Source organism: Anopheles bellator, chromosome X, assembly GCF_943735745.2.
Source record: "Anopheles bellator chromosome X, idAnoBellAS_SP24_06.2, whole genome shotgun sequence".
In the NCBI taxonomy this organism is placed as follows: domain Eukaryota; kingdom Metazoa; phylum Arthropoda; class Insecta; order Diptera; family Culicidae; genus Anopheles; species Anopheles bellator.
In genome coordinates this window covers 2,481,697-2,493,625 of record NC_071287.1, presented here as the reverse complement: position 1 = coordinate 2,493,625, position 11,929 = coordinate 2,481,697, and the positions used below count along the sequence as shown (strand labels likewise).

The following is an 11,929-nucleotide window of genomic DNA, read 5'->3' as shown; positions in this document are numbered from 1 at the left end:
AGCTGTCCAATTGCTGGCCGTGCCACGAAGGGAACACGTGATTTGCTCTTATCTCATACTTCACTCATTTCCTTATATTCCTTTAAAATTTATACCAGAAACGCATGATTAAAGCGACCGCTTATAGTGGAATGAAAACCAAAATGAGACGAAACGTTATGATTTATCTACTTACCGCTCTTGCCTGGGCAGGATCGATAAAACCGTTGATGGCGATCATGAACACCAACGGACTAAGAAGCTCGATCACCCTCATCAAATGAGTGGCCGCCATTATAACACTGCGAACAGGACGAAATCACAATAGTCCTTCGTTGCTCTGCTTGTCTCTAATTTCCACGACACACTTGTTTCACATTACACAGTTTGCTCTATCTCCAGTAATGCAAGCTCCTTTACTTTCTACTAAATTACGATGGTAGCTTTGTGGAAAACGACCTAATTCTCTGCGCATCTGTGTTTAAACATTTAGGAGGCGCGTTTCACTGTGACGCCCGAAGAAAAAACAAACTGTTACTGTGAACGATTACCAAATTAAATGCTCAACAATCGCGATCGCGAATTGATTATTAATTTCGCGACATACCAAGCTCCCGAAAGTCCCGCACGGCGCTCCCCTCTAGTAGTCTCTATCTTAGTATGTTGGTCTCGAGATCTCTTCTAAACCATACGCCTGCTGAAAGCTATCGATTCAATAACATCGAAACACCGGCCGCAGAAGTTACGTGACGTAAAACGACCCAATACACGCTGAGCCCATATGGCCCGATACAAGCTGAGACCGCACCGTGAAATCGGTTGTGGAAAGTTCACACACGCGGTAGTTTAATGGTGGACCGGAACACACCAACCACCCAAGGCAGCATGCTCCGTCGGTTGATGGTCGTCATTGAAGTTGGCCTGAATAAAAAAGCGCACCAGTTGGCGACGTCGAAGCAAAACGACAACCCCAAAGGCACTATTTTCCGGCCCAAAACGGAACACCTCATCCACATTTTACAAAGAGACTAATCAAATCTTTTGGCACACACCCCGCGTCAGAACCACACCGGACCGAACGAACCGAGAGAATGTCAACACATCCGAGTGAAATCCTTTAGTTTGGTGCGGTTCCATTTATGCCAGTTGCTAGCATCGCCGCACCTTGCGTAAAGAGAGAACAAAAAGGATACAGGCTAACTGAAGTAATTATGGAACAATTGAGAATAGAATAGAATACTACTGTCATCTCGAGTATAACGGCATAGCGATGGCTGTCAGTATATAACAGCATTTAGCTTCAAAGGAATGAGAGACAACCACACCATGCAGTTGGCTTTATAATGGCGACGGCATTTGTTTACGTCCTTAGTTGGTCCAAAATTATTTCACCTACCCCAAACGTATAATACTAAGATTTTCTTTAGGCAAGGTGCGGCAGTTCCTAGAACTAACTTTACCTTCAATATTGCGCACGTTGGGCAAAACCTGTTCGGCAGCCGAAGTCATTGGGCTTCGTATCCTTATGGAAGACCCGAAGGACTATTCGTGTTCCCGTATTCTGTTGATTTTTATCGTACTACAGGAAAAGTGACGCTATCAGTGCTATTCGCAAAACTATTTCTTGCACAAACTCCAAAAAGGTATATCAATGCCGATATGCCCTTTTCTTCGGAAGTACACGACAAATAGTCATTGTGGCCAAGAGGTCATTGTATCCTGGCATGCAACAGAGACTGCCTCCAGCAGTCGGGAACCTTCGTCCGCAAGTTCGTTAAACCGGTCGTTCTTACATCGTTATCGATGTAGTCTCACCATCTCACACGAGGCTTATCATTTCCTATCTGTTCTTCTGAACGGCCTAAGAAGATTTTACGGTCTGGTTCGGTTTACGCCATTCTCGTGACACGATCAGCCCTCCACACTTACGCGGCCAAAAATCTTTCACAATCATCTTCCGCTCGGATACAGCTAAGAAGGTTTCGGCACTTGTGGGCAGCGTCCATGGTTCACAGGCGTATCTGGGTACTGGGTTCGTAAAGGCTCTCATAAAGGTCGGCCATGAACCGTGTTACTCAATGAAACGTCGGTGTTACCAAAGAAAACACAGTGGTTCGCCCAGCGAAAACGTATGTTAAAAGCGTGTTGCACGTTTATTGAAGCAATACAGAAGTAAAATGAAAAAAAAGAATTAAAAGTATAAAAAAAAGTTTTTTGCGATTTCTGACCTGGCTTGGCCAAGCACCAGCTTTCCCGACCAACAAATATCTACCAATATCTGAAACAGCAAGCAGTTAATCTCTGACAATGCGTTCGTGATGCACTGGGGTGTAATGTAATGTTATGTAATGACGTCCTAGCGGTATATTGCGGTTATCTTCGTACACTGAATGGGAAAAGTGTGTGGAGCTAAACCCTGACGCTACTTTCCACTACAGCGCTCCCACCATACACTTCCTATCGAAAGCCTTCTTAAGTAAAACGATAATATTAAATAAAATGCGTGTCGTTATACGTAATACAAATGATACTATTGATCCTGATCCTGATTGTACCGATTGGTAGTAGCACCATCCAGTTGAATTGCTTAAAAACACGCATACATACACACACAGGCACACAGAAATACAAAGAAATCCTTAATAAAAATTTTTGGAACAACGATCTAGCGGACCCACCTAGCATGTTTAATAGAGCGAGAACAGGGCTCCATTAAAATAAACTGCCACAGAATACCGCTCAACGTACATCCTTATACCCATGCACTCACGCACAAAAAGAAAAGGGCAAAGTAATTATTAGCAAAAAAAATCCGAAGAGAAAGTAAATCAAGCAAAGTAGTTCCAAGTATGAGACTAAAGACAATATTGGCAGCAAACAACTACTTAGTTGTGGGCAATCGGTATCATAGTTTCACCAGCGGTCAAGGCTTGCGGCGGCAACGGGGCATCGACCGTCAGCACACCGTCCTTGCTGAGCGACGATTTGATCAGCTCCGGGTTGCAACCTTTCGGCAACAGAAACTCGCGGTTGTACTCCCTGTACACCGACTTCGTGTCCGACTGCTCCTGGTGTTTGGCATGCACCAGCAGCTTGTTGTCGACCGTCTTGACGACGATCTCTTCCGGTGCGTACTGACTAACGTCGAAGCGCAACTTCAGCACCTTATTGTCGCCTTCGTCCTGCAAAAACCAAAACAACCAGCAGAATAAAAACCAACCGACACTCCGTCCGCCTAGTCACGTTTGCCTACCTGAATCAACGGCGAGCTAATGTCCGACGCACTTTGCGCTTGTGCGTGCGGTTTCGCTGAGGTAGTCGCGTTGGAAGTTGCGGTACTGCAACGAAACGGTGATAAACAAACATAATCAACTCTCAATTAGTTCCGCTTGGTATGGTGATGGCACTGGAAATCGAAGGCGACTATCACGGTTTGAAAAAGGGTCACGATGGATCAAGTTAGTCGCATGAACATGCAGCAAAACTAAACGTGGTCAGTGGTACAACTATGTTAAAAGCATTAATTAATTTGAAAACATAGCAAAAAACAAAATAATCATTCTGCATGCGGAGACGATAGCCGTAAATAAACACGTAAATGTTGGGTGGGCGAAGAGTCTTACATTTTACGAGGGAATCTAAGAACGGTGAGAAGGCTTAGACTTAGCGTGGCTTGCGTGCAATACTAAATATTACACCATTCGTACGCCCACAGGTTACATATATAGGTCTGTAGAAGCTATTATCTGCCTCACTAATCTCAGTTGCTTCTTCTCACTCAGTAGATTGTCCACTGCTCGCAATTCGAAGTAGAAGAAGCAAATTTACCTATACCGCCGCCATCAGCAACAATTTTGGTTGTTTATCCCACCAAAAGAAATGTAAAGATATTTGAATCTCGCTATAGTCAGTCTCCTCGAGTGATGGATCAATATTTAAACGGGCAACAAACAGACGGTTCCCGGTGGAACGCCTGGCGACGTTCTACCACTACCCAGTGGTACTGCTGCCTGTCTCCAATGGTGGCAGTTTCGGGGGATGGTAGCGCTAACGGAGCACTAACATTACTTCGGTAGTTGTGCGGAGGTTGATGTTGTTGACATTCACAAGACTCGATTCGAAAATAGTCACACGCTGATGGTTTCTCGCTTTTCGCTCGTTACCGAAGATTTCAATAAATCCGTCGTAATGTTACTGAACCAAGTTTGTTTAAGTGTCTCAGGTACCGATACGTATAAGGTATGAAAACGGTGGTTCGCCGGCACGACGGATATGGGCACGAAACTAGCGTCCGCACGTGACGCCCACGTTCGTTGGTGACGCTGTAGACACCTTTTCGACGGAATGACATCATCGAAGCCATCACAGCACAGTTTCATTACTACGTTACACGGCCTTACACTTCGTAACCAACTCGGACGAAGTTTGCATAGCATGAACAATGGAGAAGTGCAAGAGATTGAATATATAAAATCGGATGCTAGTGATACAAGGAGTAAATAACTTGAAAGCGCTTCAACGATACCATAAGCAAACTCATGGGTAACTACAGCAAATAAACTGATACTTCTCAATCGCTACCGCACGAAGCTATGTTGGCGATGAGACGTGAATGTTGAACATAAATCAATTAATAATCGGCACAGGTTAATATGCTGGTGAAACACGAAATGGAATTAAAATACGCTGGAGTTTAGGGAATACAACGAAGAAGGGATTCGATTTTGGTACGAAAAACTGAGGTTAACAGAAGATTTCAAGGGAAGCAACAAATCGAAGGTTCACGACACTAAAGAGCATTATGCTCGCAACACAGGGCATTGGCATGGAAACATCGAAGGTTTCGGCATGTATGAGCGGGTACGGGACGTGGTGCAACGTATGGTGCGGTTCTGATGTCCGCTTAAGGCGTAAATACCTGGATGAGGAGTCAACCTTTTTGGAAGAGAAACTGCACAACGACGGCGACATACGGTTTTGTTAATTGTTGTGGTTGTGACATTAGAACGAAGGTGGCCGTCCGGTGTTAGCCATCAGTTCAGATCAGCGCATTCCCCGTCCAAATCCGTGGATGTAGCGTGGAGCATATGTTAAGCCGGGTGTTAAGATGTTTCAAATTTCAGCGCAGAAAACACGAGCGCCGGTATACGGGAAAGGAGAAGCATAACATTGTTAGGATTCTTTCGGCAAGCACCAGTTTTCTTTTCAGAAAGAACGTTACTCCGTGTTATGCACCATATTAATGGGTTCGGTAACAGGTTGCAAAATTTTCACATAACAGGGAGGCTGCGGCCCGTCATAGCCAGCCTACTCACAGGACCTATTTCGCTGCTTTTTTATGGCAACAAAACGTTTAGGATATTTCTTTTTCAACATTACCCATTCTACCACTACATTTTATGTAGCGAACAAAATTGTGCAAAATATGATTATCTGCCGTGTACGTGCTAGAGCAGTAGTAATGTTGTTTACCGTGGTGTGCGCTTGTGGTGTGCATCTCATCATCTATTAATAGCTATACATTCAAGCGCAGTCAGCGATGCGCTGTGGCGTCACAATCCCTGCGTATGTTGTCGCGCGCTGCCCTTGGCATGCAGCAAAGTCAGTTGCCTAGTAGCATCTCGCCTACATCAAGTCCTAGCGATAGCCGTTCGTGGCGCCTGAAGTCTCTGAACGGTAATTAAGGACGTAAACACCTCAAGGACAACCACACTTGGTGTGTTGTACACGCGCTGTCGTTTTGCGGAGGCTATTTTCTAATATACACTGGTTGCTGAAAGCCATCGGCATGCAGTTATGTTGGTGATGGCGAAGACATTTGTTTACATCCATACACTGCTATTTAATGATATCGGCAGCCCCTTATTACATCTTATTGCTCTGACTTTCTTGAGCCATGGTGCGGTAGCGCAAACAATCGACTGACTTTAATGCTCTCCAATGAGTCACCACTAGAGGCAGCCACAGGTTTTGGGTGAAGGCTATAGGTATCCACTCAACCGCGTGTTTGATGTGGAGTGAGGGCAAAGGGGAGGAAGCTGAAACTTATCCTTCGCGCAAACCTACGCACCGCATCACGAACTCACCGCCGTGACCGGCTGCATAATGAAGCTGAGGCAGCAATAGTTCCTGTGTTCCTCCCACCTGCCCATTCGTTCACGGAAAGCGCGTATGTGACCGGGGTGTTTTGCCGTTTATTTTTAGAACCAATGACCTCAAAGACGGAACAAAAATTCCATCGCTCGGTTTAAACTATTTCTGGTGGGGAAAAGTTTGCGGAGATGCAAACGTGAGTTACAGGAGGGAGCGTAAACGGAAGACCCTCGTCAAATACCCAAAGTATGCAGGCATCACATTCGGTGAACTGCTTTTATCTTCGTGTTTTCATTTTCTTGCCGCCGCACATCCTTCGCCCTTTCACACTTACCTGGTCTCAAAGAAGGTCGACTCGCGGTTCATCAGGTCCGATCTAAATTTGGCCATCTCCTCTTCCATTTTGCGCATCTCCGTGTCAAACCGCTCGCGAATGCTAGAAAACTCCGTATCGATCACACTGAAGTCGCCGAGTTTGATTGGGATGTTGCGTTTGTTTCCATTGTCGGCCATGGTTACTACTCTGTTGTTTGCGGCAGTGTTTTATCGCCAAACAGTTGCAACTTTTCAGAGGACTCGCCCGCACTACGAACTGATTGTCAATGGCAAACGCGAAGCCGGTTACAATTACGGGTTCGAAGAAATACGGGCAACGCAACAAATATCACGCGTATTCTATGACAATCAAGGGTTTTACTCCGCCGAAGGTCTCCTTCACTGTCGCTTTCGCTTTTAACTGCTGCGATCGCAGAATATAATACACAACTGGACCACCCGATGAAACGAGACAGTATTTATTAGGTTTTCTAAGCCGCGGATGACACAACCGACACCCCCGTTTTTCGGATGACGGCGATGATGCCATGTTTGGAATAGCACTTAGCGACATCTGGTTAAAAGCATAGGAAAATGGTATGCTTCTCGCGCGGACATTAGTTCATGGATGGTGCCAAGTCAAACCGGGAGGCATTACGAAGCGCATGGTTTACATGATTGCCAATTAATCCTCGAAATAATGCGGCAGAAATGAGAAAAATGTTTTGTTATATTAACGATGCTATAATGAAGCAATTCGACGTAAAACCATAAAACGACGTCTGAGAGTTTGACGTTCGCTTTCAAAAGACGCAGACGCTTATCGCTATAATACCAACAATGCCGTGCCGCTACACGAGCCGTTATTTGGACCGTAAAAACGTCAGATCCTTGACGCTTCGTGTGGCAGCAGAAATATAAAACCGAAATGACAAACGTGTTTACATGTTCGTGTTAGAAAACATAAATCGAAGAGAAATGAATGGATTTCGGAAAGCTATTTTTCCTGTTATTTCAGATTTTGTTGCTATAGCAGCAAATAAGAACTAACATCATCCTCTGTATCTAAACAAAGCGTTTGCAAACCTTGTTTACGCTCGGGTTTACGGTCGGGCTTACGCCTCGGCCGACACAAGCGCAAACAGTTTGGTATTTATCTGAAATGCCAGAACGTTTATTCGCGATTCATGTGGCCGGACAAATACAAAGCGCCTTTGATTTAAAAAAAGCAGATATTATAGCAACGATCTAGAATTAAAGGTAGCATTTGTAACACACTGAATAAAGTAGCCTTTAACACATTTTGCTCGTTTTGCTAGGGAGTTTAAGTTTGTAGAATATTTATCATACCTTTTATCTGCTTGGGCATTTTAGTTTTGTTTATTACGGCAACTTGAAACTATTATATTAGCTGTCAAATAAATGTCACTTTTGTGCTCATCTCCAGTATTGTAGCAATCAATGACAGCAATTCTGGTTTGTATTGTTTTCACACAACATTACAAACCAGAGAATCGAAAATTCTTGATGAATATGTTACGTGGTACTTGTTACTGTGATAAAGTTCTGACTTGCTCCATGAAAAATAAAGTGTCCCGTAAAGTTCGATGCATGAATCGTCATGAATGGCCATGAACAGCAAACTAGGCTATTTGGAATTTAGTTTTACGTAATGACAATCAATGCAACCAAGCATACATCCTACGATTCGGCATACATATCGTTGCTGCTGGCGTTCTAACGCTTCCACTAGAGGTTTGGTAAACGTGTGACTAACTACCGAATCCATTTTTGCTAAAATGTTAAGAAAAGTGTCGGAAATGTTGCATCCTATTCTTCTAACTGATAGTGCAAAACAAAGTGAAGTAATTGCTCGTTTTCAAAGGCTTCGAAGGATTGATTTAATCAAGCAGCGAGTTACCAAAGAAGCTGCAGTATTGATTCCTTTATGTTTGGTGGACGGTAATGTAAGCTTACTATACACGCTACGATCCAACAGGCTTAGGAACCATCGGGGCCAAGTGTCCTTTCCTGGTAGTCCATTGAGTCTATTTTAAAATTATACCTTATTTACTAAAGCATTCTTCGTTCCTTTGCAGGCGGCATGAAAGACAAGACAGACTCGAGCATTGAAGACTGCGCTTTGCGCGAGTTTGAAGAGGAGACGGGCATTTCGAAGAGCTTGATAAATGTCTGGGGTTGTGGTAATCCGATCGTTCCTGCCTTCGATCTCGCTATTACACCTGTCGTAGGTAACATCGTTGATTACTCGTTTGACCAGCTGAAGCCCAGTGCCGGAGAGGTGGCGAAAGTGTTTACGGTACCGATAGAAACGTATTCACAAACGCAGAATCGACAACATACTCAGTTTCGGTCAGGCTACAGCTCACCAGTCTTTCTGAACGGCCCAGAAACGGTTTGGGGCATTACGGCGATTGTCACTCACCTCTTCCTAACAGCGTTACTACCGGACGACTACGATAACCGTTTACCATTTTTACGACAATACAACAACCAACGATTAGAGAAACGGTAGAAAAGTTGAACTAAATGAGCGTAATATACCTTGGAAAGTAGAACCATCCCAATCAAACAAAGTAAAAAGATGCAGTGAAAGTTCGTTCAGACGATTGAAAATCAGTATGCATTGATTTATTTGCATCAAAAATTACAAACATGTGTTTATAATTACTTACAAAGGGTGGTAAATACACGTGACAATCAAAGTACAAGCAATAACTGGCATACTAGATTCATAAAGGTTTTGTTTAACTTGGAATGATTTCGTCATCCGGCACAGGAAACGGAAACGCAGTAAGACCACCTGAACGACGCCTTCTGAAACAAGCGCGCAGAGCAGATAAAATTGATATATACTCTGGACTCAGCATAATCGGGGTTTACTGAGCCTAGTAGAAAGAGTTACGTAAGCTACCATACAAAGGTAGGCCTCGGTAGGATAAGATGATTTGAATGAAGGTTTTTATTAAGTACGCCACGGATTGAAGGGGTTGTGATATGCTAAGAGAACACCAAGTGAAGAATATTGTTAGACAGTTAAACGCACATAGCATGACAATCGATTTTTAAACTGATAATAAAGAAATAAAAAAAAGTGAAAAAGAGCTATTCATGGCGATCGTGCCAGGAGCCAGGATGACAATCGATTTTTAAACTGATAATAAAGAAATAAAAAAAAAGGGAAAAAGAGCTATTCATGGCGATCGAGCCAGGAGCACACAGAAAACAATTCAGGTCATAGCTAACAGGGATGGGGACCATGGGAACCATGGAGGGACCATGGGACCATGAAGGTGCGGTCAACACAGCGTCTGTCCTCCAAGTTATGGGGGGCTGATTTATGAATCGCGGTTACTCGCCTCGTCAGTTTCTAAAGTATAGAGACATTAGACTAACAACCCACAGTACCCGAAACATAAAAACGTTACAAGGAATGTACAAACTCTAGCCCAGCAGAGTAAGCTGGCAGAACTCGTCAGCTTCAAAATTACTCACTAAAATGCTCAACTAAATGCTATTTTTAGCGAAAAGAAGAATTTTTTTAATTGGTGGACCATCCGCAGACCATCCGTCAGTGCTGCACCGATCAATTGTTTTCTATGCGAAAGATGTCAGTTCGAACTCCATCCTTGAATCCCTTCCGATACATAGCAGTAACTATCTCTTGTGAATTATATTCTTTTGAACGTAAACCAGATGGACCTGAAAAAAAAATATTTTAAGTTAAATATTTAATTGAATCTTATTATCATGATTCGTGTTTCTATGATTTTTTTCCAATAAATTTGTCATAAGCTTTAAGTAGCAATGCGGGGGTTTTAATAAAATTAAAATCCCCGCATCTTTGAGTAGCAATGCGGGGATTTTAATACAATTCAAATTCCCGCATTGCTACTTAAAGCTTGTCCTACTTAGAATCCGGAAAAGTTGTATGTCTTCTAGCAGTGCCTCTGGTGGTCGGATTTCAAATATTTTAACACCTATGTCTTCAATAAACAATTAACTTTCAGTGCTGAAAGTTTCGTCTTGATACGCGGAGTTTATAGAAAGTTATGCTTAATGGAACTCAAAAGAAGACAAATTTTCCGCACACTCACGTCGAGAACCTCACGTGGTCTACTTTAAAAATCTCAAAAACACAAAAATTCTCAAAATCAACTGTACATTGTGACAATAACGTATCCGACAATTTGTGATTTAAAAAAAATACTTTAATCGATTTTCGATTATTTTGTGGCGTTATGCCCGATCCACACGCTACGATACCGATGCGATATCGGCGTAAGTGACGTCTCCGGAGACGTCATTAATGTCACTGATGCAGATCTACAAATCTGAACAAACGAGCATCAACTTGTGAACAAATTGCAAACAAGTGCCAGTTTGTCGATTGACTTGTTGATGTTTTGTTTTGGCCTCTTATTTCCTAACAACAAGACCTAAATTCAAGTTGCTATTGCAGAAATAGGACCAGATACAATCGAAAATGTACTGAAAAATAAGTCGACCGAATGAGCTAGTGCCTCCCCTGGGTTGCCTGAAAAGGAGCGTGTACCGGGGGTCTGGACACACCGAGTTTTACACTTAAGAACACTATTATTAATGAGCTACTGCCAAGTCAATCTTGGTGATCATTTTACCAAAATTGTTTCACATAAAAAATGTAAAAAATTAACCTTTCAAATAAAAGTTTAAGCATCGAAAAATATTCAACCGTTTTTGTTTTATAAGCAAATGAAAAAGTTAACGTTAAATTACTCACCCTGTATTTGACGAATGTCCAAGTTTGGGTTTACGTGCTTTTTTAGTCCCATGGTTTTATCAACCTCAACTATACGGTACAGGTGGTTTGTAAGTGCAATTGTGGAGAGTAATTTAGAAGGAATGAGTTTTGGTAGATGAAAGCCTCGAATGCTCAGGGTTGCTCAGGGTTTTGAAGCGTTGCCTGTGGATACGAAACATGTACGAGATGGGTTAGATATTGATATTGATATTGAGATATTGATATATTTATTGATATTCTACTACAAACTCTCAAAAATGCAAAATGTTCTAACGTTATTACATTCATTGCTTACCTACCAGAATGGTTATTAAGTCCAGCAACGGCATGGCCCGTAATTCCGCCACTGTGTACCTTGGGGGGGGGGGGGGGGGGAGCAACTATCAACGCCAGCGTTACTCAACTGTCGTATCGAGCTGTGGCTCCGCTAAGACCGTCTATTGCCATTAACAAACAATAAGAAAACAGGGAACGAAAAAGTCACACAGTTAATTTGAATGTTTGTTAAATTACGATGCATAAATTACAAGGATACAGCATGTATCCTTGTTGTGCAATGTTACCTTCTGATTCCTGTTTGCCATTAACTTTTTGTACTGCTCTTTAGCAATGGCCGCCTGTTACCATAAAACAATAAGAAAATAAGGAACGAAAAAGACACACAGTTAATTTATATTTTTGTTAAATTATGCTGTATCCTTGTTCTGCAATGTTACCGTCGGATTGTTTGCTTCCAAT

The 11,929-nt window shown here is 42.7% G+C and overlaps 3 protein-coding genes across 4 annotated transcripts in view; 1 reads left to right on the top strand and 2 right to left on the bottom strand.

The window, feature by feature from the left end:
* Window positions 1-310, bottom strand: part of LOC131213512 (uncharacterized) — a 37,518-nt gene extending 37,208 nt beyond the window's left edge. Inside the window, exon 1 of the mRNA XM_058207564.1 lies at window positions 176-310. Within this exon, the coding sequence (XP_058063547.1) occupies window positions 176-274 (99 nt within the window). The 5' untranslated portion in view covers window positions 275-310. The remainder of the gene's footprint in view (window positions 1-175) is intronic.
* A 1,799-nt stretch (window positions 311-2,109) lies between these two features.
* Window positions 2,110-6,920, bottom strand: LOC131213821 (heat shock protein beta-1). 2 transcript variants are annotated; one of them, XM_058207968.1, is made up of 4 exons: window positions 6,407-6,920; window positions 4,898-4,930; window positions 3,233-3,317; window positions 2,110-3,161 (listed from the first exon to the last, which is right to left on the bottom strand). In XM_058207968.1, the coding sequence occupies exons 1-4, from the start codon at window positions 6,583-6,585 to the stop codon at window positions 2,865-2,867; spliced, it is 594 nt and encodes a 197-aa protein (XP_058063951.1). In that variant the 5' UTR covers window positions 6,586-6,920; the 3' UTR covers window positions 2,110-2,864. The 2 variants fall into 2 exon arrangements, with proteins under 2 accessions (XP_058063951.1, XP_058063952.1); XM_058207969.1 differs by lacking the exon at window positions 4,898-4,930 and having other exon boundaries at window positions 6,407-6,916.
* A 957-nt stretch (window positions 6,921-7,877) lies between these two features.
* On the top strand, window positions 7,878-10,215 carry LOC131213551 (mitochondrial coenzyme A diphosphatase NUDT8). The gene is made up of 2 exons (XM_058207615.1): window positions 7,878-8,421; window positions 8,487-10,215. The coding sequence occupies exons 1-2, from the start codon at window positions 8,187-8,189 to the stop codon at window positions 8,921-8,923; spliced, it is 672 nt and encodes a 223-aa protein (XP_058063598.1). The 5' UTR covers window positions 7,878-8,186; the 3' UTR covers window positions 8,924-10,215.
* The last annotated feature ends 1,714 nt before the right edge of the window (window positions 10,216-11,929 follow it).

Excerpts from the sequence above, each read along its gene's own strand:
- LOC131213821 (XM_058207968.1), bottom strand. The coding sequence starts at position 6,585 with ATGGCCGACAATGGAAACAAACGCAACATCCCAATCAAACTCGGCGAC. Across the intron at positions 4,931-6,406 it reads TCGACCTTCTTTGAGACCAG|TTTCTCTTCCAAAAAGGTTG; the intron begins GTAAGTGTGAAA and ends GTCGTTGTGCAG. Across the intron at positions 3,162-3,232 it reads TTAGCTCGCCGTTGATTCAG|GACGAAGGCGACAATAAGGT; the intron begins GTAGGCAAACGT and ends TGGTTTTTGCAG.
- LOC131213551 (XM_058207615.1), top strand. The coding sequence starts at position 8,187 with ATGTTAAGAAAAGTGTCGGAAATGTTGCATCCTATTCTTCTAACTGAT. Across the intron at positions 8,422-8,486 it reads GGGCCAAGTGTCCTTTCCTG|GCGGCATGAAAGACAAGACA; the intron begins GTAGTCCATTGA and ends GTTCCTTTGCAG.